This window comes from Trichosurus vulpecula, chromosome 4 (assembly GCF_011100635.1).
Source record: "Trichosurus vulpecula isolate mTriVul1 chromosome 4, mTriVul1.pri, whole genome shotgun sequence".
NCBI classification, from domain to species: Eukaryota; Metazoa; Chordata; class Mammalia; order Diprotodontia; family Phalangeridae; genus Trichosurus; species Trichosurus vulpecula.
This window is the reverse complement of record NC_050576.1, coordinates 73026952-73052173: the sequence shown is the minus strand read 5'-3', so window position 1 is coordinate 73052173 and position 25222 is coordinate 73026952. Positions and strand designations below refer to the sequence as shown.

Genomic DNA, 25222 nt, shown 5'->3' with positions numbered 1-25222 from the left:
GTTACTTCTCTGTTTCATACCTATCATCTAAGTTACGGATAAGTGATTCCTACCTATAGACAGAAGTGAAAATACATAGACAATATAATTTAATATAATTCATGCCAAGAATTTTCTAATGTGTTTCATAGAAAATCTGGCTGATAGAAGCTGGCTACCACCTGCTGGCACTTTGAGCTGATTTCTCCCAGCAGGAGTCGCTGGAGTGGAAGTCTACACTGATTCCTAGTCTCCCCCCTCCCCCCAAATTTCTTTTTTAGCAGGAAGGATTATGGCATACTTAAAATGGAAGCAGGATTAGCAAGAGGCTTCTTTTAAAAGTCTTCACATAATTACATTTCTCTATTTTCTAAATAGACTGCACATTTTATTTCAAATAAATGAATCATCCACCTACATGAAGCAATTGTACAGCCACCTGGCAGTGCAACCCCAAATCATGGCGGTGCCACATGTCCTGGTCCCCCAACTTGCTTTCTGAACTACATTTCAAAAGCCAAGTCTCTGTTCAGAAGACAGGCATCAAAGCAGAGAATCTTCCTGCCGCCCTTGATTACTGAGAGGTCTTTTTTTTTCAGGAGTTATTTCAAGCCTTCATTAGAAGCTGAGCAGGAACAAAGACTGAGGAAAAAAAATCCACCCTCATCCAAACAGGCTGGGTAGTAAGTGATGGTCCTTTCCTCTCCTGCTCCAGGCTGCATCCTGCCCTTCAGGTAACACAAACAAGGTTCCTGGCGTGCCCAGCGTGCTCAGGGCTGGGCCTGTTGCCATGGTGCTGCACCTATAAGGAGATCAGACCTGGAAGGCAGAAGGGCTCAGGGAGCATGCTTGCAAAGCAGCAGAGGTGACCTTCTGAAGCAAGGAAATAAGGATTAGGCCCCCACCTACCTACGTCCTGGTTAACAAGTTTACTGGATCTCTGATAACACTGGGATAGAAGGAGAAGGGGGTTAAAAGAACTGCTTTCCAAAATGCTAAGAAACAAATCCAAGAAGCTGTATTTAACCACCTTTATGTGATGCCCCCATGGCAGGCACCCTCTCCCGAGAGACACTACCATATCCCACCTTGGAAGCTAAATCTTGTACCAACATCTATTTAGTTTCCTCCGCAACCGTCTCCCTAGTCTACTGGCTGTAAACATTATTTTACCTCAAATTAGACAAGCTACACATGATCTATCGGGTGAAAGGTGGACAGAATCCTTCAATCTACATCTTCAATGTGTACGTACTTCTGTTAAGTTCTTTTGGTTATTCCTAATAGTACAGGCTAGCAGCCATAGAACTAATTATAACCACACAATCTGAAGGAATTAATAGTCAATGTTTGCTCCCGGATTCTCATTTGCAATAGTCAATAAAGAGACAATTCTCCTCTTATCCAGCACATGGGTACAATAAGCATGTGTGTGTGTGTGTGTGTATACACACACACACACACACATACATATAAACACACACGCGCGCACGCACACACACACGCACACACACGCACGCACACACATTATTAGAAAAACTGCATTGTTTTGCTGTCTCTGAGAAGGAAGAGGGAAAGGCAGAGAAGTCAGCTTACAGAAGACAGGACAGTAAGGCAGATCTGGGGATCGGAGGATTATGCATGTCTTTCTATTCTACAGCTTCATTATCAAGCAAAAGGAGGATTTAAGTGACATTGATTTGCCCTTATATTTTCCAATATAATTTCATTTTTAAGCTGAGTTTAAAAGAAAGCGTTTCTGTAGCTTTGGGTAACTTACCTGTTCTATATTTACTCCTTTAGTGGAAATTAGGACTGGAAGGATTGGGGAAATAATTTTAACTTCAAAATTTCTCCTATAAGTCTAATTGGTTACCTGGGCCTAAATTTCTAGGAAGGCAGATAGTACCAAACTTTAACACTATCCCAACCATCTATGGTTTAGCAGTAAATCTTAAAGGGCCATAAAATTACTGAATTACTGAAGCAGCTAGGTGGTCAGCTTGGAGTCAGGAAGCCCTGAATTTAAAACCTGCCTCAGTTACTCACTAGCTCTATGACCCTGGGAAGGTCACTTAACCTCAGCTTGCCTCAGTTTCCTCATATAAAAAATGGGAATGATAATAGCTATCACCTCCCAAGGTTGTTGTTAGGATCAAATGAGATAATATTTGTAAAGTGATCTGAAACCTTAAACTACAATTGCTACTAGTTATTATTGTCATCCTTATTAGAACGGTTTCCTTCTTAACAAACCAAAGTATTACAATTCATACTTTGACTCTCTCTGGACTTGATTGCTTTCCAGGGGTGGTTTTGCTTCTAACTAAAGACACTACGTTCTGTATACCTTGGTTTTCAACATCAGCAGAAATAGCAAAACACTTTTATTTCTATGTAATCCCAGTGTATAAGTTTGCAATAAATAAGGAAGGGTTAAAATTGAACTGCTTTTGGGATGGAGACGGCTTGCTGTTCCTGACCTATTTAAAAGACAAGCTACAAAGAAAAAGCTTTCAATTACTCACCACAGTGGATAAGATACTTCTTTAACCCTGTCCACATCTGAAATCAGTCTTAAAAACCAAAAAGATCCTTTGAATGAAACCATACCATTGGATAGACCGATGAAGAACTCTGATTAGTGCTCATGAAAAGGAAAACACAGCTGGATTTTCACAGTTTAACTGCCCAATTAAAACCCATTTTTTTCCAAGCCTTCTGGCATTAAAGGTGTCTAACAGTGAATGCTTAGACGTGTTAGCTGAATCTGCTACATGTTTACTAATTCAGTTCCAAATTCAGGAAAATTTTCATTTAAAATGCTTATTGACAACACAAAATCAATGATGGGATCCTGGATTCTCATGCAGAATTTCTGCTTAGCTCTGCAGTTAAAATGCCCCATCTTTGCTGAACTGAATTCCTCAGCTAAAGCAGTAGGCACAGGTGCACTTTTCTAACAGTGCATTGGGGTGTTTCTAGTGCCAATGTTTTATTGCTAAAGGACCTCCCTTTGCTCAAAAATTGTCCAGAGAGCAATGAACAAAATGGTATATGCCATTACTCCAACTTCAGAAACTCAGTGAGTTTTACTCTATCCACAGCCTCGTGGTACCTGGGTTCAAATGTTACCTCTGCTTACTTACTACTTATGTGACCTTAGAAAAGTCATTTAACATCTTGGTAGATTCAAGTTTCCTCATTTATAAACTGAGGATATTGGAATACATTCAATTCAATTCAACAAACATTAATTAAGTGTCTTCTATGTGGAAGCCACTGAGCTGCTTGCTCATAGCTCTAAGTCCACGATTATGTGTTTGGAAGGCCACCTTAGCTATTCTTGAAGAAAATGCTATTTCTCGTTAGCCCTCTATTTATACTTGGTCTGTCTGGTCTTCCAATGGAGACTTGCATGGGATCTTCTTGTGTGGTATCCCATTGACTTCCCTGCTATAGACCCTTTACACCATCTTCCCACCTTCTCTTAATTTGAGAGAGCTCTTTGTTTTCAAAGAAATCAAAGACAGCCTGAGGTTCACAACAAAATTATTTCCATTGGTAGATCTGCAGCAAAGGGCTATTTGTTTATGTTCTATGCTTATTTTTCCTTTCCAACCTCCTTTAAAATTTAAAATAATAATAAAAAACAACCAAGGACAAAAAGCTATTTATGGAATAGCTTTAAGGAGCCTACACTTAGATGGAGGCAGAACAATGGTCTAACACAGCAGAGAGGTTAAAGGCAATAGGGGATGGGCCACAAAACCTTTATGAGGGTTCACATGATCTGTATGATGCACTGAACAAATTCTTATGGCAAAGGTAAACACTAAGGACCAATTCCTAAAAATCATAGAATCTCAGAGTGTGGAGGAACCTCACAGACAATTCACTATAATTTGTACCTGACTGGGAGCCCGTTCTAAAACATTCTCAACAGTTTTTGCTTTAAATAATTCAATATTCACACACACAATTTTTTAAAAGTAAAAATCAGCTCTAAACTCTGTACCCACAAATTCTATACATATAGGCATATATCTATATCATGAGGTTGGAAAGATAGGGCGACTAAGTTATGACATGTAGTTAAACAAGTCCCCTCTCTTCACCTATGTTTATACTTAGGTAACACCATTTCAGAGGGAAGCTGCCATGGCATCATAACACCCAAATACGTGTCCCCTCGTGGCAGTTGCCTAAGGCCCTGAGAGGACTCCACCCTGAGGCCAAAGTCCTTTGACACTGAACCCATTCCTTCCTTGGTTACAGACTCTCCTCTGATCATACCCTCCCATTCTAGAGATTCTAACCCTTTTCCTGTCCTCCCACAGCCTAATACACTATTCCCATTTCCCTCAATTCCCTCCCCTCTCCACAGATTACTTAGAAAAGCAGCATAATACCCGGGTTTAAATACTAACTCTAGCACTAGTTGCTCGATCCATCCATCTTTGCTAAAGCTAGCTATCATCCCATATCTCTTCTCACTTTCGTGGCTAACCTTCTTGAGAAGGCTTTCTATAATTGGTGCCTCCGCTTCTGGCTTCTGACATCAACATTTAACTGAAACTGCTCTCTCCCATGTTACTAATGATTTCTTGAGTGCCAAATGCAATGGCCTTTTCTCAATCCTCAACGTTCTTGAACTCTCTGCAGCCTTCAATACTATCAGCCCCTCTCTTCTCCTCAATATTCTTCCCTCTAGCTGTCTAGGACACCATCCTCTCTTGGTTCTCCTAATTTTCTGACTGCTCCTTCTCCATTTCCCTTGCTGGATCTTCATTAAGGTCATACGTGCTCACCGTGGCCCATAAGGCTCTGTCCTTGGCCCTTTTCTCTTCTTCCTATATGTTATTTCACTTGGTGATAATTCTCACATTTACTTTTCCAGATCTAACCTTTAGGCCTGAAGTCTCTCATTGACCATAACTGCCTAGAGAACATCTCAAACTGAATGTCTTGCAGATATCTTAAACTTGACGTGTCCAAAACTAAACTCACCTTTCCCCCTAAACTCATTCTTCTTCCTAATTTTACTGGTACTATGGAGGGCATCTCAGTTACTCAGGTTCACAAAGTAGGTGTCATTTTCAACTCCTCTCTCTCACACCTTTGCAATATCTCTTGCATATGTGCCCTTTTCTCCTTTGACATGACCACTACTTGGTGTAGACCCTCATCACACCTGGACTACTGTAACAGTCTGCTGGTTGGTCTGCTTGCTACAAGTCTCTCCCCACTCCAGTTCATCCTCCACTCAGATGGCAAAATTAACTTCCTAGTGCAGGTCTGACCATGTCACTCCTCTACTCAATCAACTCCAATGGCTCCCTATTACCCAGAGGATCAAATATAAAATCTTCTGTTTGGTGTTCAAAGTCCTTCATAAGCTGTTGTCCCCATCTCTCTTCCCCCTTACCTGTCCAGTCTTCTTATACCCTACATTCTTCCCCCCTGGCTTACTCTGTGATCCAGTAACTCCAGTCTCCTTGTAGTTTCTTGCACATGACACTCTATCTTCTGGCTCTGGGAATTTTTACTGGCAGTCCTCATGCCTGAAATACCCTCCCTCTTCATCTCCACCTTCTTGTTTCTTTGGCTTCCTTCAAGTCCCAATTAGAATCCCACCTTCTACAGGAAATGGATAAATTGATCATCTACTGAAAGCCAAGAGATGGGGATGACACAGGAGGCTTGAGATTCTACTCCCAAAACTAAAAACAAAGTTGGATAAAGGGGTGCTACAAATGGGCTGAGACATATTGGTAAGGTAAACCCTATATTCTATGGTTAAACTTATTAAAAGACTAGAACTATAATTTTGGAAAAATTCTCACGATGTCCAGACCATTATTTTGAGTCCACTTTAATATTTATAAATTACTGACTTCCATGTCTAATCATTTACTGAGTCCCACTGATTCTTCCTCTGTAATATTTGTTATTAGACAGCCATTTTTTCTATTTTTGCAGCAACTACACTTACCCATGCCTTAAGTAGTGAAATAGTTTCCTAGCTGTTCTCCTAGTTTTTAGTACAAACTACACTCCAGGTGAACGATAACACTTACTAAACATGGTTTTATTCATGTACCTCCTTCAATGGAAGAACTCACAATGTTCCCGATAGCCTAACAGATAAAATTCTTCTGCATCAACAAGTGTGATCAAACCTTTCTAGGATGGCCTTCATTACTTAGCCACTTATGTGTAATTTATAATACAAATTTGTATTTGCTTGTCAGATGTTCTTCAGTTATTGCAGATATTATGTTGCCTCTCTAATTAGTTTAGAAACCCTCAATTCAAAAGCTCCGTAAGGACAGGGATCATGCAGTCCAGTTATATAAGTTGATATAAGGGTCTTTTTTCATACAGATACAAGGGTCCAGTACATGCAAGAATTTTTACTTCCTTAAAAACTCTTAAATTGTTAGAACAGCAAAACAAAATGCCACTGCATGACTTTATGCTGCATTCACACAATGTGAAATATACACATGCACGAAGCTCACCTGATACAGAAAAGAAGCTGAGCTTTCAGTGAATACTCAGAGTCCAAAAATTAAAGGATAAGGGTGACAAGCCAAACATCGTGTAGAGGAGGTACTTAATAATGTCTGACGATGGAAAAATTGTGACGAGGTGAGAAGAAAGTAAAATTGGAATCTGAGGTGTTAGGCCAATCAGAAAGGACAAAGTATAGATTCTAAGTGGGGAAGCTGGGGTTGGTATCTAGGCCTTGTCTGAATATATAGAGAAAGATCAATATTCAGAAATTCAGACCAGGCTGGAGGACCCAGGGCAAGGCAGGGAGACTGGAAACCATACTAGTGGTGCAGGTAGGCAAGTCTATGTAATAATATGTCTTTTAATCTAAAGTCAGGGGATGGGCGCCCTCTTTAAAGCAACTTCAATCATGTGACATATCTGGATACAATGGTACCACAGCTAGAGGCATTTGCTTCAATTGTGAATTAAGATGCGGGACTGAAATCTTTATGTAGGTTCAAAAACATCATTCACAAGTCCAGAATGGGAGGAAACTTGGCTAGACCTGGAAGGTTTAGTTGTCTACAAACTTAATGTTAGGCTAATATTTTAAACAGTTGCTAAAAAAAATGCTATTTTAAAGTGCAGTTATGGAAGGACCAAAGTAGAATGTAAGCCCCTTAAGGGCAGGGCATGGTTTTTAGTTTTGGCTTTGTATCACCAGCATGTGGCACAGTGCCTTGGCCATAGTAGGACCATAATAAATACTTACATTGTTCAGACACATGGAATATTGCATTCAAACATAGACACCATATTTTACAAGGTATACTGACATGCTAGAGTGCATCTAGGAGGGTGACAGACAGTGAAGGAGTCAAAGACTGTGCCATACAATGTTTAACTGAGACTGTTTAATTTTAAAAAGAATACTTAGTTGGGGATAGGGCTTTTTCTTTTTTTTTTTAAAGCCGGACCTATGATTGCTTCGGTATTGAGAACTCTTTCTGCCAATGGAGGTTGGGACCTGTTCTACAATATATAATCTTACAAAGTTTCTGGAAGGACTAAGAGGTTAAGGCACTTGCCCAGGGTCACAGCCAGCATGTGTCAGAGGCAGGACTTGGGGCTCAGCTCTTGTTGACTCTTACTGAAAGCTCCTTATCTCAATAGTCAAAGATCATCTATATAAGCATAAACTTACTTTAAAATCCTATTTTTTCACAAGTGAAGTAAAACCCAGAGACTGATTAATGTTCTTCTAAGTTTCTATTGCCAATGAAAGCCACACATTTTAGTATCTCACATCCACAAATCAATAAAGCTTTTCAAGACACTTGGCTGTTTCGGCAGGGAATCATGTAAAGGTGAACAACTTTAAAATATTTGTATTATCAATTTGGGGCAATGAGAAAACAGCATTTAGAAGGCTGTAATTTTAACAGTCATAGATACCCCATTAACTGGCAATCTTAGTCTGGTTTTCTGGAGGGAAACTGATGTTTGACATTCAAATACTGGATGGCTAGAGAATGTTGTGTGGCAGTTGGTTTCTGTATTCCTTCAGCTCCTACTAGTTTTGACCAGGCGGAAGGAATGTTATAGCAGGAGTGAGAGGAAGTACTACCATTCAGTTCTTCTCTATGCCCTGAGTGTGAAACAGTAATGGGAAGATACTGCTGATTCTTCAGAATTCTATAAAGGCTAATTCCTTAAATAAATGGTTTTAGAGTTTTGGTGGAACTTTATGACTCTCTAGCTGATTATAGAAATAATTATTATGAGTATTTAGAAATGCTGATACTTTGGAAAATTATACTTCTTGTACATGTACTCCACACAGAGATTTCTGAGTGTGTGGATCATTATACATTGATCCTTCAGAGAGCAGCAGTGCCAAATCCCATCACGACCCAAGTTGCAGAATTTATGATTTGTGGATCATTGGCAAGACAGACTTGGAGCCTTTATGATCTATTCAAATCAATGAAGTCTGCTTGCTAAAAAAGCCCAGTGGTATTTTGCACAGAAAAACCTATGGACCATAAGCAGTAACCCGTACGCGGGAAGAGAATAACTCATCTTGAAATGTCTTTCTGCCATCTTAAACTAGTACTTTAGTCCATATGAAAATAATTTTACCTTTGTAAAAATGTTAGGAGCCCAGGCAATACAACTTTTAGCTGTGTAAAGCCCTCTTTTAAAGAGCTCAAGACAAATCCCCTCTTGATTATCCTCTTGATACTCCAGTGAGTTAAAATAGCTGCCTCTTTTGAAGTCAGGGAAAAGTAAAGTGACAGGGCCAATATCCTAAGAGTCTCAGATGGAACGAGGATGTTGCTTGACTGATTCCAGTTCTCTTGAGTTGAGAATTTCCATCCAATTTGAACTGCTTATAATCTCTACCTCTACCCCTTGCCCTGAAATTTCATGTATTTGGTAACAAAAAAAACATACTAGCTATTGGCTTAGACTTCATGTGTCAACATTGAGGAAGAGAATTCGATAGTATAGGCATATGATCTGGAAACAGAGATTTATGACAAATCTTTAGTTACACCTGTGAGACTGCCAGTGATGAGTCAAGTAATTCACAGGAGCATTTCTGCATGTCACCCGTTGGCTGGGAAGCAAAAAGACCTAGTGCCTTTTTCTGTCATTTTATAATCCACTTAAACTACAATGAGGACGTCCTCAGAAAGGGAAGACTACAGTGTATTGTTTTTTGTTTGTTTGTTTTACAGAATCCTGATGGCTATACCTCTATAATTCAAATGGTTAACAAGGGCTTTGTGACATATTAAACTTTACTATCACTCTTGTATTGTGCTAAATTTTAGACAAAAAGATAGCTTATTGATTGAAGCAGCACAATATGACGGGCCCAAATAATAAATTCAGGCCAGTGGAAAGGCTACAAAATGACATAAGAACACAACAGCAGCTCTCCAAAGACCTGAGGTGAGCCTAGTCTCTTGGCATCTCAGCCTTATTCTTCCTGTGAGCTACCACGAATACATGATAGAATAAAATCAGGCACTTAATTTGAACATGGAGGATGACACTTAATGCAATGTTAAAAAGAAATGTACAGTTGTCGTAGAGATGACGAAGAATGAAGAACTCTCATTTTACAAAGCTTCCAAATGCTGAACCACAATAATACAAGGAGTTGATTAAATTGGCTACTGAATTTGAGGAAGCTTTCATGGCTGCACATTCTTTTCTCCTTTAAGGAAAAATTTCTGAGATACAGTTATCCCTTCCACATCAAGACTTTCTCCATCTTGATATATTGTGGATCAGCTTAAGAAATTAGACAGGAATTTTGGGGGATAGTTTTGTGGAAGCCGTAGATGACAAGTGAAGGCCAGCAGACAACACAGAGCCTATGGCCAAATACTTAAACCAAATTTTATAATAAGGTTCTGTAAACACCCCATAAAAGAAAAAAATTCACCCTTCTTTTTTGGTATGAAGGGAGGGCCAGAAAATTTTGCCTGGATCTTCCAAACGGAGGGGGCGCCATGCCCCTAACTTCTGAGATGTGGAAGGGTTAACTGCATAATTTTAGATTGTACCATTTAAATGACTTGTTTTTTTGGCTATTTGCAGATCTTAGAATGAATAAAACTATGGAAATACAGAGCACTGAGGTAAAGGTAGATGAAGAAAATGAGTCATGACCATATACATTTCACAATGGATGTCCCAGGGATATCTTTAAGTCAACAAGTTTTAAACTGAATTCATTATCTTTTCCCCTAAACCCTCCCCTCTTTCAAATGTCCTTATTCCTGTCAAAGGCATCACAACTCTTCCAGTGTCTCAGGTTTGTATTCTCAGAGTTATACTGGGTTCCTTACTCTCCCTCAACCAACTAGTTGCCAAATTTTGGAATTTTTACCTTCACACCATCTCTTACACCTGATCCTAGATTATCAGAATAGCCTCCTACTCAGTCTCCCTGCCTTGACTCTCTTCCTGCTCCATTCCCCCCCACCCCCAACTGATGACAAAGTAATCTTCTTTAAGCATCAGTTTGATCCCATGATTGCTCTACTAAACTATAGTGGCTATCTGTTGGCTTTAGGATAAAATAGAAGCTCCTCAGACAGCCTAGTCCCAACTTGCCTTTGGAACCTCAGTGGGCATTACTTCCCATCCCACAATCTGCATTTTAGCCAAACAGGCTTTCCTGTTGCTCCACCTCCCATCTCTGTCTCCCCTTGCTTCTGCACTTGTCTGGGCACCATGACTGTAATGCATTGCACTCTCGCCTTACTTCTGCCTCACAGAGTCCCTCCCTTAAGATGCAGTACAGGCACCATCTTCTGCTAGTGCCCTCCTTCTCAAACAACCTTGTATTTAACAACTTTTGAGATACTTGTATTTATTCACTTTATATTTATGCTGTATGTATTTTTTTTCCTATGCTGTATTTTTTTCCTATGAACTTTGATTAGAATATTAAGGCCACCATGAGTAGGAACTGTTTCATTCGATGTACTTGTATCCTCAGTATCTGTCACATACTAGGTGCTTAAGGAATTAGTTTAAGATTAATTTAAAAGCTTAAAAAATACAGAGATGATAGTGAGAATGAAGGACTACTGGAAATATCTGTAAATAAATACTTTTTAAAAAGTCATATAGATCATCTGTTGCATAGCTGAATGGTGAATACAGGCAAACTTCTGAGGTTTTGGAACTAAAGGGGCCTTAAATACCACCAAGTCTAATCCTCTAAATTTACAGATAAAGGAAGTGAGGCTCAGTGAGGAGGAGTGGCTTGCTTGACACCCCACTGGGAGTAAGTTTCAGAACTGAGATTTGAACCCATATCCTTGGACTCCAAATGTAGTGTGCTGTCCCTTGACTTGCAGGCTATATCATGACTTTCACTACAAATCTGTGGTCTATCAAAGGCTCACCATATACAAATGGACAAGTTATAAACTTTGTGAGTCTCATCTTCTTCTTTTATAAGAGATGAGCAATAATTCTCTGGTGATTTCCATGCTTCGAAAAAAAAAGGGGTTTGTTTGTCAAGTAAAATGAAAATAAAAGCTCCAGCCTATGAGAGCATGACGTGGGTTAGAAACATTGCTATTTATGCATGAGCTTTAAGGAGATGAGAGCCTGTGAAATGTAAAATATAAACTCAAGTACATGCCCAAAGTTAGAAGCGTGCTGCTGTTGCTAATGAAGTTCTAGTTTGCTCCTTAGTAAACTCTGCACGAGTCAACCACTAGAAATCTGGTTCCTTTTTTGTTTTTCATTATAAGAAGTTTGACTAGAAAGTAAAGTGACTGAACCACATGGGAAACAAATATCATTCCTTTACAGCCATGTGTAAAGTGCCTCACATCTGCTTTACATATCACAGCCCAATTATCACAGGTGCTACAAGTAACTGTACAATTGCTTACACACTTAGCTTACGTGTCCATGTAATCTCCAATAAGAAGCTGGTTAAATGTTGGACTGTACATGTTAAGATGGCCCCTTATGCAGTCTTCAGGGATACAATCCAAAAAAACAAAAATAAAAAAAAAGCTTGTAATAAATAACAGTAGCACCGTAAATTTGTATAGCCTTCTGGCCATTTTCAAAATGCTTCTACATACACGATCTCATTGGATCCCATGAACACTGGGAGGTTGTAGGATAGGTAAGACAACCTCTATTACACTTCGGTGGACAGTGAGGTTAAGCTGACTTCGCCCTAATATCATATAACTAGTGGATGGCCCATATCAACATGGTATGAGGGAAAATAATTGGTTGTGGAGTCAGAAGAACTCGATTCAAGTACTGGCTCTGACATTACCTGTGCGAGTGTTAAGACTCAGCTGGAACATCTCTAAAATCGGGGGAAATTGCTCTACTGACCTAAGAAGAAAGTTGTCGTGAGGAAAGTACTTGAAGAAGCTTCTCCACAGGACATAAACATGAGTTATTGTCTGCTGATGCTTAGCACTCCTTCCACTACACTCTGCTGATTCTCCTGAAGGAACTTTTAGATAAGCCATAGATCAAAGACTAAAGTTCCACATGAAATGGTGTTATACATCTGAAAAATTCCTATGTTCACGTAAATTAAATAGATTGCATTTTTCCTTACATTTTCATGTTGTTTTCTTCGTATCCAGGCTTAGCAGACTGCTTTGCTTTGACAAAACACAGGCAGAAACCCCCTTCTCTGTTTCTAGAAACCTACCTGTCATCTGTGTTGCGAAGTGATGGGAGCCGGAAACTCGTGTTCCTGTCAAGTTTCGATTGACTTTTGGTCCTCTTTATGGAGCCTTTCAAGCGCTTGCTAAAGAATCCCTAAAATGAAAAGGCAAAGGGACTGTGAGATGGTGAAATTCTCAAGAATCAAATTTTGTTTCCACTTTTCAGAGACCCCTTTGTAGAAAATGGGTGAAAATATTTGCAATCAATATCAGAATAAGAGTTTGATTTGTAACATACTGGTCAGTCCAAATCAAATGGTAATTTATTCCATAAGCATCTTATAGACCCTTAAAAGTGACTGCTACTATAAGTTTTTTTTTTGTATTTTTCCTTTCATCTCCTTGCCCCTTATTCAGTCTTCATACTAACTGTAGTTACTTTAGAATTGGAGTGGAGACTTAAGGCAGGTAGCCCCTCCAGCAGCTATCACAATACTCCAGGTATGAGGTGATCAGGGCATTCACTAGAGGGTTGACAGTGTCAGAGGAGAGAAGGGGGTGTATTCAAGAGATGTTGGCAACAGCTTGGATATGGGGTGGGGGGACTTGGAGAAAGTGAGGAGTGCAGGATGACTCCCAGGTTGTGAGCCTGAGGGGCTGGGTGAATGGTGTTGCCCTCTACATCAATAGGGAAGGTTGAAAGTGGAGAGGGTTTCAGTTTTGGACATGTTGAGTTTAAATGTTTGCTGGACATCCAGTTCAAGATGTCTGTGGAAGTCCACAGAGAGGTTAGGGCTACATAAGTAAGTCTGAGAATCATCAGCAGCACAGAGATGATGATTAAATCCACAGAAGCTGATGAGATCACCAAGTGAAACAGTTTAGAGGGAGAAGAAAAGAGGTCTTAGGACAGAACCCTGAGGGACACTTGTGGTTAGTAGGTAGGACATGGATGAAGATCCAACAAAGGGAACAGAGAAGGAGCAGTCAGACAGGTAGGAAGAAAACCAGGTGAAAGCAATGTCCTGAAAGGCTAGGGAGAAGAGAGTATCCAGAAGAGGGTGATCAACAGTACCCATGGCTGCAGAGAGGTCAAAAAGGATGAACTAAAAGGGAATCTCCCAATGAAAAGTTATCATTTATTGAAGTCTGAGATTTTTTTCTTGTGGTAGTTGGGGAAGAATACATGCATACCTGTGTGTGAGAGAGGCAAGGGAATGCTGGAAACAAAGGGGGAAATGTGCACCTGTGGTAAGGGAGGGTTGTCTGATTATTTTAAATGTTTATCTGACACAGTCTTGTTATCAAATTTTGTTAAGTGCTTGATGTTTGTAAACCACTTGAGTGGAAGCATCACATAAATACAAAATAACTGTAATATCCAAAATAGATAACTTTCATTAATAATATCAGTTCTTCTGTTTTAAAACCCAAGCTATTTTATACCTTGTTATTCTCTCCTTGTACCAGATTTATCTCTCTACTCACTTTATGTATACCAGAAAAGCAATGGAAAAACTGAAAAACAAAACAAAACAAAACAAACAACCTAAGAAAATCACAATGGAATGCTTGGCTTTATTCATATTTGCTTTAGGTAATCCCTTCAAGGTTTAAAACATTTCCTCTGATTGAAAGTGTTAAACTCTACTTTGTTTCTCTAATTATAGCTAAGTCTGTTTATAGTGTGTAATACATCTGATGGCCTAGTTTTAAGAATTAAACTGAAGCCATTAGGAGAATTATTTTCCTTTCCATCAGTCAAGACTTTCATATAAATGTAAAATTATGCTTGTACATGTTTGGAAGGAAAAGAAAGGATAAATTTGCATTGCTATACCCTCAAATCTAAAAAAAAATAATAAAAACATACAAAAATCCTCCCCAAGTTCCAGTTGGTTAAAGCAACTAGGTTGTCACACTTGAGTGACAAACCTAAAATAGCACACTGGTAATTATTAGATACTCATATCTGTCAAAACAAAGTTAGGAATTAGGAATTGTTGGTTACAATGGTGCTTTTCTTTGGAACTCAGTGTTAAATTAATAATAATAACAATAACAATAATAGAAAAAGTTGTCAACCATCTGAAATTGGAAAAACAGATCCCTGAGGACCCAACTTAGCTATCTGGGCAAGACTGGTAACTGAAATGTAATTGCTGCTATGCAACCATTCTCAGAAGCCTCAGTGGCCATAAGAGGAGACGCTGACTCCCTTGCATCCCGGTACTGTTGTTCCCTTAAGAGCTGGAAAAGAGGGAAAATCCTTCAAAGGAACAGGGAAGGAGATCTTCTCCTTCAAATAAACAACATAACTTAGAACTGCAACAGCACTCAGGCCTGCTTTCTCATTTGACTGCTCATCCTTCACATCAGCGAACAGGAGATTAATGAGAGTACTACTCTAACTCTCAGGGATTCATTCAGGTTATAAATGTGAATTTGGCAACAGTTCCAAGACATCAGGAGGAAAATGCTCTTATTGACCAGAAAGGACCTAGGTAAAAGAGGTGTTCCACTAGCCATTTTTCAAGCCCATATATACATTTAATTAAGCAGTATATATCTCACTGTTGCAGTTGTTTGGTTCTAAGATGATTATCCTTCGAAGAAGAGAAGGTCTTCTATAAATTATTTGTTCCTTTTCAATCCTCCTAATGCTTCATATGAAATCTAGGCAGCTTGTTTGTGAGAGATTCAATAAAGGTTGACCAGAATACAAAGAAAATTAATAGGAAGGAAGAAAGGTTAAAAAAAAATAACGATGTGTCATTTTACCTGGTATATCTTCGAATTATTTAAATCTAAACAGGAAAGAGAAACTTCAACATAGTACCTTAGGAGAGACTTGTCATGAAAATAACAGCACTAAAGGACATGTGGGCAGGGTTCTATCATGGAATAAAACTTATTTGGGACTTTAAACAGTACTGGGAAAGAGCTAGTTTTTTTATGTTGGAAATAGAGAGGGGAGAGCACTGGGGAACACCTGTGTATTAGGTATGATTTAAAAAGAAAGAATTGAGGGAAAAGAGCTGACTGACCATGTTAAATTACTCAGTTACAGAAAACAAGTATATATTCTGATGTAATAATCAAATAAACCAAACATTTATTGAACTTCATAATAACTTTAAGGGCAGCTAGGTGGTGCAGTGGATTGGGTGCCAGGCCTGGAATCAGGAAGACTCATCTTCCTGAGTTTAAATCTGGCCTCAGACATTTACTAGCTGTGTGACCCTGGGCAAGTCACTTCACCCTGTTTGCCTCACTTTCCTCATCTGTAAAATGAGCTGGCAAAGGAAATGGCAAACCACTCTAGTATCTTTGCCAAGAAAACTCCAAATGGGGTCACAAAGAATCAAATACAACTGAAAAATAACTGAACAACAAATTATGAACTTTGCAATATTTCTGAGGCTTATTCCTTCTATGCATGTACAAATCATTTTTGCTATATTTTCTGTGGGAATGCCTTATCTCCCTTACTTTCATTGTGACTGCTTAGAGGGCAGAGGCTCTGCCTTATTTTTCCATTGTTATCCCCCAAAACTTAGACACAGTTAATTGCATATGGTAAACATTAAACAATTACTTTTTGATTGCAAAAAGTAATGGTCTTGATCTTCAATGAGACTGTAATTTGGTTGGGGAGATTAAATGAATATATAACAATTAAGGAACAATTAGGGAAGTCAAGTGCTGTAGGAATTCAGAGAAACTCTTCAAATATTTAATAAAACTAAAGTGACTGAACAACATAAAAGGTGACTAATAATTTAAAGCTGGCAATCCCCTTTGGGGATTGCATAATCAAGCACATTGATGGCTTCAGCATTAGTAAATATACTCCAAAGAAAAGGCTGGTATTTGGTGGTTTATTTAAAGTACTTGTTCAATGTGTAACCATGAATATGTAAGTTCAGGCTGATAAGTCAACGAGGAGATTGGTTGAAACGGAATGGGAAAAAATAATGGTTATACAGAGTTGATATTTTCCAAGCTAAAATAAAAGGAATTTCTAAAAGAACCAATGCTAAAATGAAGCCAATAAGTGTTCACAAATACCCAGAGTGTAGACAGCAATGTACACTTTAGCACTGAGGGATATACACAATATTACATTTGGCCTCAAGCAAATTACAATGGACTTGGAGGGACAAATATAGTGAGGGCAGCATAGGAGATTGTGAGCCTTGTAGTCATGAAGACCCGCATTCATGTTCACCTTTGACAAATATTGGCTGTGTGACTCTGGGTAAATGGTTTAACTTTTCAGGGCTCTCTTCTCTAAGACTTTATATTCCTGAGAAGGCTCCTCATCTGGGTGTTCCCTATGTCAATGAAATCATAGTTCTAGTTTCTATCTCTATCCCTATCCATTGAGAGGTAAGACAACAAATATTCAAAAAAATTAAACAACAATAAATGATTTCAATAGCTCAAGGTAGCAGTTAGTAAGCTTTCATAAAAGTACACGATTATTTGCCAAACGAATTAGAGAAACAGTAACTACTAAAGGACGTCAAAGGAAGTTGACATTTCTGCATGTTAAGATGCTTAGGGAAGGCTTTGAGGAAGAGGGCAGAGTTTGATTAGGTATTGAAGAATAGTTGATAGAAGGAAAATGGCATATACATTTTCAAAGCACAAGAATATTTACTTTATTAAAAAAAGGAAAGGGTACAAAGTTAGTATTAAATAAAATAACATCACATTCACCATATTATTTTATGTAAGTATATGTAGTAGACACAAGTATTTGAAGGGTTGATAATACGGCAGGTGTTCATTTGAATTTGCCTTAATATATTAAAATATTAACTAAATTCATATTAAAAATAACAACTGAAATGCAAAGATCCACATTTGAACCAAATTTTTAAAAACATACCTTTTACGTCATGTACATCCCCCCTGTCACACTAGCAAATAGGCCAGGAAGACTAAAAGGTTACATGTGTAAAAACAGGAATTACATTTATAGCAACATTAGCTAGATTTAAAAGGGATAAGAAACACTGATTATTGCTTTGGCGAAAAAAATGACTGCCAACTATGTTAAAATAATTTTTTTTCTTTTAAGACTAAGTACTACACATTTGACCACATGTATCATATTACTGTTCCCCTTCAAAAAGCAATGGGTATTATTTATATCTAAAGACAAAGATGGGAGGGTTGCAAGCATTTGTAAGAAAGGAAATAAAGTTACCCAGGTTCATGGGGTTTTTTATGGGTTCCAAAATTCTGATATTTTGACAAGAAGAAACCACGATAAACAGTTTTTTTATAAGTAGTCCTGGCTGAAATCATAAAAGGAATTTCACCAAGGTTGATGTTATTTAAATGAGGTGTGAGAAACAGCATAGCACGGTGGAGAGAGGGCTTCCTTTGGAGTTGAGAAGACCCAGGAACCAGTTTTGCCTGGGATATACACTTGTTGTGTGACCATGAACAAGACCCAACCTTTCAGTGCTAAAGGAAACTATAAGATTGTAGTTCCAGTTCAGTTTCCAATTTGCATCTCATGAGGAGTCCCTCATACATTTTTTTTTTTCATTTAAAAAATGAAATCATGTCAGGACCCACTCCCACTTATCCTCTAGCAGCCAAACACAACAATGAAACAGTGAAGCTTGCTAAGGGCTATTTTCATAGCTCTGTCCAGTATAATCACTGAATTGAGTTACTCCCCATGGTATTTTTCTCTAGCACATTTATACCACAGAATTCAAGAGATTTGGTTATGTTCATAAACCAACACTACATTTAAAAACCACAATTTGTTCAGACATTCCACAATTTGTGGACACCCACCTTGTTTCCAGATCTTTGCTGGAACAAAAAACACTACTGTAAACATTTTTTTACAGATGGATCCTTTCTCCCTCTCTTTAACCTCTTTGGGGGAAGGGGGCATATTTCTAGTGGTAATATTGCTGGGTCAAGGGGAAGGCATAGTTTAATGAGACTTTGAGAGTATAGTGCCAAATCATTTTCCAGCTCAAACCAGTCAATAGGGGAAGATTGAACGCTGGAAAGCAGATGAGTGAGGGGGTTGGCAATGTACTAGAGAAGCCAGGAAGATGTCAGATCAAGGACACATATAAATCTTTTCCTTGGCAAAGAAAACAGAAGCAATGAAGAATTGAACAGCTCTTCTTTCTCTCTGTTGTCAATTGTCCACATTCCATCCACCTGAAGCAAATGTCCTACACTTTTCTGATCCTTTTTTTCTCTCCCAAATGGTTTAAAACCCTTTTATACTATATCATCAATTTTGCAAAAACAAACAACTTTGAAAGATTTAGAATTATGATCAACCATAATTCCAGAGCATGATGAAGGACATGCCTACTTTATAACAGAAAGACAATATGGTCTAATATACAAGATGTTCTAAAAGTCATAGTGTAATGTTAAGCTAAATGAAGAAAGATTTTTTTTTAGCACAACTTATATATGCAGAATAAGACACATTTGGGAATTCATGGGAAAAATTTTGTTGTTCTTCTCCTTAGCTTCCCTTATCAGCTTTAGCTCATTCTGAGCATTAGCATTCCTGACACAAATTTTACAGGATTGTGATGAGGTTTTGTAGGCACTCATCTCTGTTATCTCACCTTGCTTTCATCCCACCTACATTTATTTTTAAAAACTAAGTTTTAGTTTTTAAACCCCCAACAGTTCACATTGGTTTCTTCAGATAAATCCCATTTTCCTCTTCTCTAGAATTATTTCCTTTTGTGTCTTCAGAATTTCATTCTTGAGCATCTCCCATCTTTCTCGGACTGACTTCCTCTATACCATTGTAGACCTTAGGACCCTACCTATCTGAACCCTTTGAAATCTACTTTCCCAAAATTTAGGGTGCATGTCAGACTATGCCTACATTGCCTCCCCCCACCATCACAAAGTAAATGAGGGGGAGGGATCACTTACTTCCAGCGTTCCTGTCATTTCCAGCACTCATCAACAAATTCTTCCCTATTAGTGAAAATCATTCAGAATAGAATATCCCCTTGTTGGTTCCTCGCTTTTATTAAAACTTTTTTTTCTCATTAATTATGAATTTTTGAAGTGTGAGTATCTCAAACAGAACAAAAAAGAGGAAGAATTCTAAATGAAACTGAACTTTATAACAATTTCACATAAGTATATATGAAATTTAACACAATAGTAACAAAACTGCCCCTTCTCTTCTTTTTTAAAGAAATATAGATATTCTTTTCTAAAAAGAAGAAACGTTTTATGCATCACTTCTGAATTCTGAAAAAATCTTCACTAGACTCCACCATCTCCCTCAAGCTATTGTCTTGAACAAATCCAGTATAACTAAGATTAGAAGAGAAACAGTTAACTTGGGAAAAAAATCTTTACATCAAGTTTCAAGGTTTGATCTTCAAGATATCTAAGAAATTGATTCAAATTTGTGAGAATATGAGAACCATTTCCCAATGGCCAAAGGGTACATACAAGTAATTCTCAAGTTAGAAAATTGAATCTATATCCATGTGAAAAAATGTGCCAGATCACTAACAATTAGAAAAATGCAAATTAAAGCAATTCTGAGAGTTCATCTCACATCTGTCATTGACAAAAAAAGGAAAATGACAAACATTGGAGGGGCCATAAGAAAACAGATGAATTGATGCAATGTTGGAGGATTTAGAGCATTTTTTCATATGACTATAAATATCTTTAATTTCTTCATTTGAAAATTGCCTGTTCATTGCAATGTTGGAGGAGCGGTGAACTAGTTATAGCCATCCCAGAAAGCAATTTAGAATGGTCAAAAAGTTACTAAACTCTGCAGGTCCTTTGACCCAGCAATATTAGGCCTATACCTCAAAGAAATCAGAGTAAAAGGAAAAGGTCCTTTATATACAAAAATATTTATAACAGCTCTTTTTGTGATGGCAAAGAACTGGAAACATTCCCTCCAAATTGCTGAACAAATTATGATACAGTAGATGAATATAATGGAACATTGTTGGCTGTAAGAAATGAAGAAAAACTGTTTTAGATAAACCTGGGAAGACATCTATGAACTGATACAGAGTGCAGTGAGTAGAACCAGGAGAACAATTTATACCATATCATCAATTTTGCAAAAACGAACAACTTTGAAAGATTTAAAATTATGATCAACTATAATTCCAGAGCATGATGAAGGACATGCCCACCTTATGACAGAAAGACAATATGGTCTAATACACAAGATGTTCTAAAAGTCATAGTGCAGTGTTGAGCTAAATGAAGAAAGACTTTTTTTTTAGCACATCTTGTGTATGCAGAATAAGACACATTTGGGAATTTGTGGGAAAATTTTTTTATTGACTATGCTCATGTTTTACAAGTGTTTGGCAGGTTTTTTTTTAAATCTGGAACATGGGGTGGGGGAACAAATGACTCATAAATGAACAAGATACATGAGATGAAGGGAAAATATTTTTTTAAAAATTTCTCTGAGAAGGGGTACATAGGGTAATAGATGCCAAAGGGGTCCATGACACAAAAAAGTTTAAGAGCCCTAGACATACATAAAGCCTTTCGTGATCCCTCCAATGACTTATGTCCTCCCTCACCACTGTCTTGTTCATTCTGTATCTCATTTATTCTCTCTCTATTTATATACACACATATTGTCTCTCACACATGATACAAGCTCTTTGATAGCAGCAATTGTTTCATTTTTTTGTCTTTGTTTCCTCAGCATTTAGTACAGTAAATGCTTGCTGATTAACTGACTAAATGACTTCACAATTAACCTCATCGCCTTTTCAGATAGGATGACCGAACTAGAATCCTAGAGGATGACAATGCTGTGGACATACTTACCTACAGTTTAGCAAAGGCTTTGATAAAGCATGCCATACTATTCTTTGGAGAAGATGGAGAGGTATGGATTAGACGATAACACAATTAAATGAATTCATAATGGCACATGTCGGTGTGGCATGAAGTTTCTAAAGAAGAACCCTAGGGATCTGTGTTTGGCCTTGTGCTAATGAACATTTTTACCAATGGCTTGAATAAACGCATAGATGGTAGTAGGCTCCTTAGATGTGCAAATAACACAAAGCTGAGAGGGATAACTAACACAAAAAGGCAGGATCCAGAACAGATCCTGACAGGCTAGAACAATGGGCTAAATCTAGTAAGATGAAATTCAATTGGGATAAATATGTAAAATTTTACCTTGGGCTATAGTATTCACAGGATATAGTAGGCATGAGAGAAAAGTGGTTGTCCTGAAAAGGGTCTACGGATTTTCATGGACTGCAATCTCAATAAGTCAGATGTGTGATCTGTTCGTTTTAGAAACTAATGCAGTCTAGAACCGCATTAAGAAAGTCACAGCTGGGGCAGCTAGGTGGCGCAGTGAGTAGAGCACTGGCCCTGGAGTCAGGAGGACCTGAGTTCAAACGTGGCCTCAGATACTTGACACACTTACTAGCTGTGTGACCTTGGGCAAGTCATTTAAGCCCAACTGCCCTGCCTTCCCCTCTGCACAGCTTCTAGGAATAGGAAGGGCATAGTCCCACTCTACTCAGCCTTGTTAGACTAGACTACATTTGTGATACTGTCACCATTATTGCATTTCACATTTAGGAGTATGCCCAGAGGAGGGCAACCAAGATGGTGAAGGGATCACAGGATCACATATTTAGGGCTGGAAGGGACCCGAAGCTGAGTGTGGCTAAGTGACTTTTCCAGGGTCACACAGCTAGTAAGTATCTGAGGCAGAATTCAAACTCAGATCTTTCAGACTTTGGGTGCCACCACAGCACACATAATTCTATGTCATATGAGCATGAACTGAAGGAGCTATGGATGTTTAGTTAGCAGAAGGAGGTTGGACGTGAGAGTCTTCAAATAATTGAGGGGATGTCATACGGAAGAGGTGGAAGGTTTGTTTGGTCTGATCCCAGAGGACAGAACTAGGAGCAATGGATGCAAGATACAAAAGGGTCAATTTGAGGCTGTCAGGAAAACATCCTAATAATCGGAGCTGTCCAAAAGCATAATGGGAAACCTTGAAAGGTGCTGGGTTTTCCCTTTCTTCTTGGTGTTCAAGCAAAAGCTGGATGACAGTGGGGAATCCTTTCATATATAGGCTGGAATAGATAGTCACTAATGTCCCCATTAATTCTTAAATTCTATGATCTTGTGATAATGTAACTACTCATATTAATGAATATATTCAGTTCCAAATCACTAATAGCAAATTTTCATCCTTTAAGGGGGGATTTGATTTTTAGAAACAGCCAGAAGTCATTTGGAGCTGTCTGGAGAATAAAGGGTAATATCATTTTTAGTTAAGATAAAAAATGAGGTATAATTATAAAACAATGAAAAGATTTTCATGAGGGCTTGTAAATTGGCTACAAAGGCAATATGATATCAGTTAACATTTATATAACACAATATAGTTTATAAAGTGTTTTTCTCACAATTCTGTGAGGAAAGTAGCGCAAATTAATTTTACAGATGAGGAAACTGATGTAAGCAATTACAAACATTATCTTATTTGATTCTCACAACAGCCCTGGGAGGTAGGTATTATTATTATTATTGCCACTTCACAGCTAAGGAAACTGTTGCTTAGGGAGGTTAAATGATTTCTCTACAGAGAGGGGGTAAGCATTTATATAGCGCCTACTGTGTGCCAGGCACTATGCTAAGTGCTTCACAGATATTATCTCATCTGATCGTCACAACAATTATGCTAAATATATTCCAGTCATAGAGCCAGCAGGAGAGAGAATCAGCACTTCAATTTAGGGTTGTGCCTACAAATCCTTTTCTCACTACACTATATTGCCTCTATAAAATAAAGTTAGAAACATTTTTGTCCATGCTTGTGAAATTTTAGAGATATGCTTGACTGACCTTACTGACTGACCTACTTCCACAAAATAAGAGGTATTTATAAATAGAAAACAAATGCTTAAAATCACAAACGGCCTGAAATGAACAACAGAGTAAAATGACATCTAAAGAGAAAATTTTAGTGTTATCCTTACTTAAAAAATAGAGGCAGGGATATTGAAAAAAAGAAATGACAAGTAATATTGAGGCAAATGAAAAAAGCAATAAAAAAGCTGCAAAAGCTTAGTAATCTGGGGCTACTTAATATTGGAACAAACAGCCCTACACTCGAATAACTGTTGAGGGGTGTCACCGTTATTACAGCATAAAAAATGGTGGCCCTGAATTATCAAGAAAAGGTTAACTTAGGTTTAGTCTGTTTTCTTTAAGAATGTAATGAAATATGTATCATGTTTGAGAAAATGCATTAGTCTAAAATGATGTTTCTTTTAACAATCTTGGTGTCCATATAGTAAATTTATTTATTCAGAAAAATCAATTCTGTCTGTCATCTTGATTTTTAGTGACAGTGGATAAATAAGTTGTTATTGTTATATGTTATTAGCTTAGGACTAATAGGGAACATGATAATAATCTCCAAGTTAACAAAATGTATCAATATCAATAATTGTGCCAAAGATACAAAATGATTAGGAATGATAGGTGAAAAAGGAGAGGTCCAGTCATCTCCAAATTTTTGATTGTATATTCCTCTCAGTTAAAAAAAGTCATGCACCTCAACCTATGTATATTTATGAATTGCATATGCATAGTAGTATTACCTCATATATAATACATACACAAAATGGAAATTTTAAATGGATGACATAAAGATGAAATTAAATAATTTTTTTAATATAACAAGACTGGAAATGTAGGATAGGGGCAGGTTGTAAAGCACATTAAATGGGAAACTTAATATCTTATCCTAGAGGTAATAGGAAACCACTGGATTCTGTTGTGTTGGGCTATCACATGGTCAGGCTTGTGCTTAAGAAAAACCCTTTTGGACGTTCTGTGGATATCTGGATTCGAGTGAGGAGTGACTAGAGAGAGGGAGATCAACTGAGAGGTCATTATGAGAGGCCAAGTGAGAGGCAGGAAAAGCCTGACCTAGGGTGCTGGATGTGAGCTTGGAGAGGAATTGGAGACATAGAAATGATAAGATTGGACCACGATCTGGATATGTGGCATGACAGAAAGTGATGAATTGAGGATAGCATGGTTGTTCTCCCAAGAGAAATAGAGGTGGGTTTAGAGAAGGAAGGAAAATATGATGAGCTCTATAATGTACACATGAACCTATACAAACCTGCTCATCCTATGGAAGTCATTCTGTCCTACCTGAAAAGATAAGTGAAGGGTGGGTTCTTTCTTACTGGTCACTGCCCTGGAGCAGTGCCCTAGAGGTGCAGGCATGTGACATGGCCTTGAGGTGCACTGGAAAGCAGGGGCTAGGGATGCTAGGAGGGTATACAGTAGGGGGAGGTGGTGCTATAGTGGATATATAACTGCTCTGAGGAGACAATGTCAAGGGCATAACAGGGAAAGCTAACAGCTTGTACAGCTGGGAGAGGGGGCAGAGTTGGGTAATATTCAGCTATGTAACTGTTTTAGAGACAAGTCCTCAATTGACTACCTCAGGGAAAGTCGGATGTGGTCCATCTTCCTTCCCTCCAATT

At 38.1% G+C, this 25222-nt stretch overlaps 1 protein-coding gene across 6 annotated transcripts in view; it reads right to left on the bottom strand.

Moving 5' to 3' along the window:
• The window catches only part of RASAL2 (RAS protein activator like 2), a 353760-nt gene that overhangs the window by 31739 nt on the left and 296799 nt on the right, over positions 1–25222 (bottom strand). For all 6 annotated transcript variants that reach the window (XM_036757497.1, XM_036757498.1, XM_036757499.1 and 3 more), the window contains exon 5: positions 12704–12813. In XM_036757497.1, the coding sequence (XP_036613392.1) occupies positions 12704–12813 (110 nt within the window). The remainder of the gene's footprint in view (positions 1–12703; positions 12814–25222) is intronic.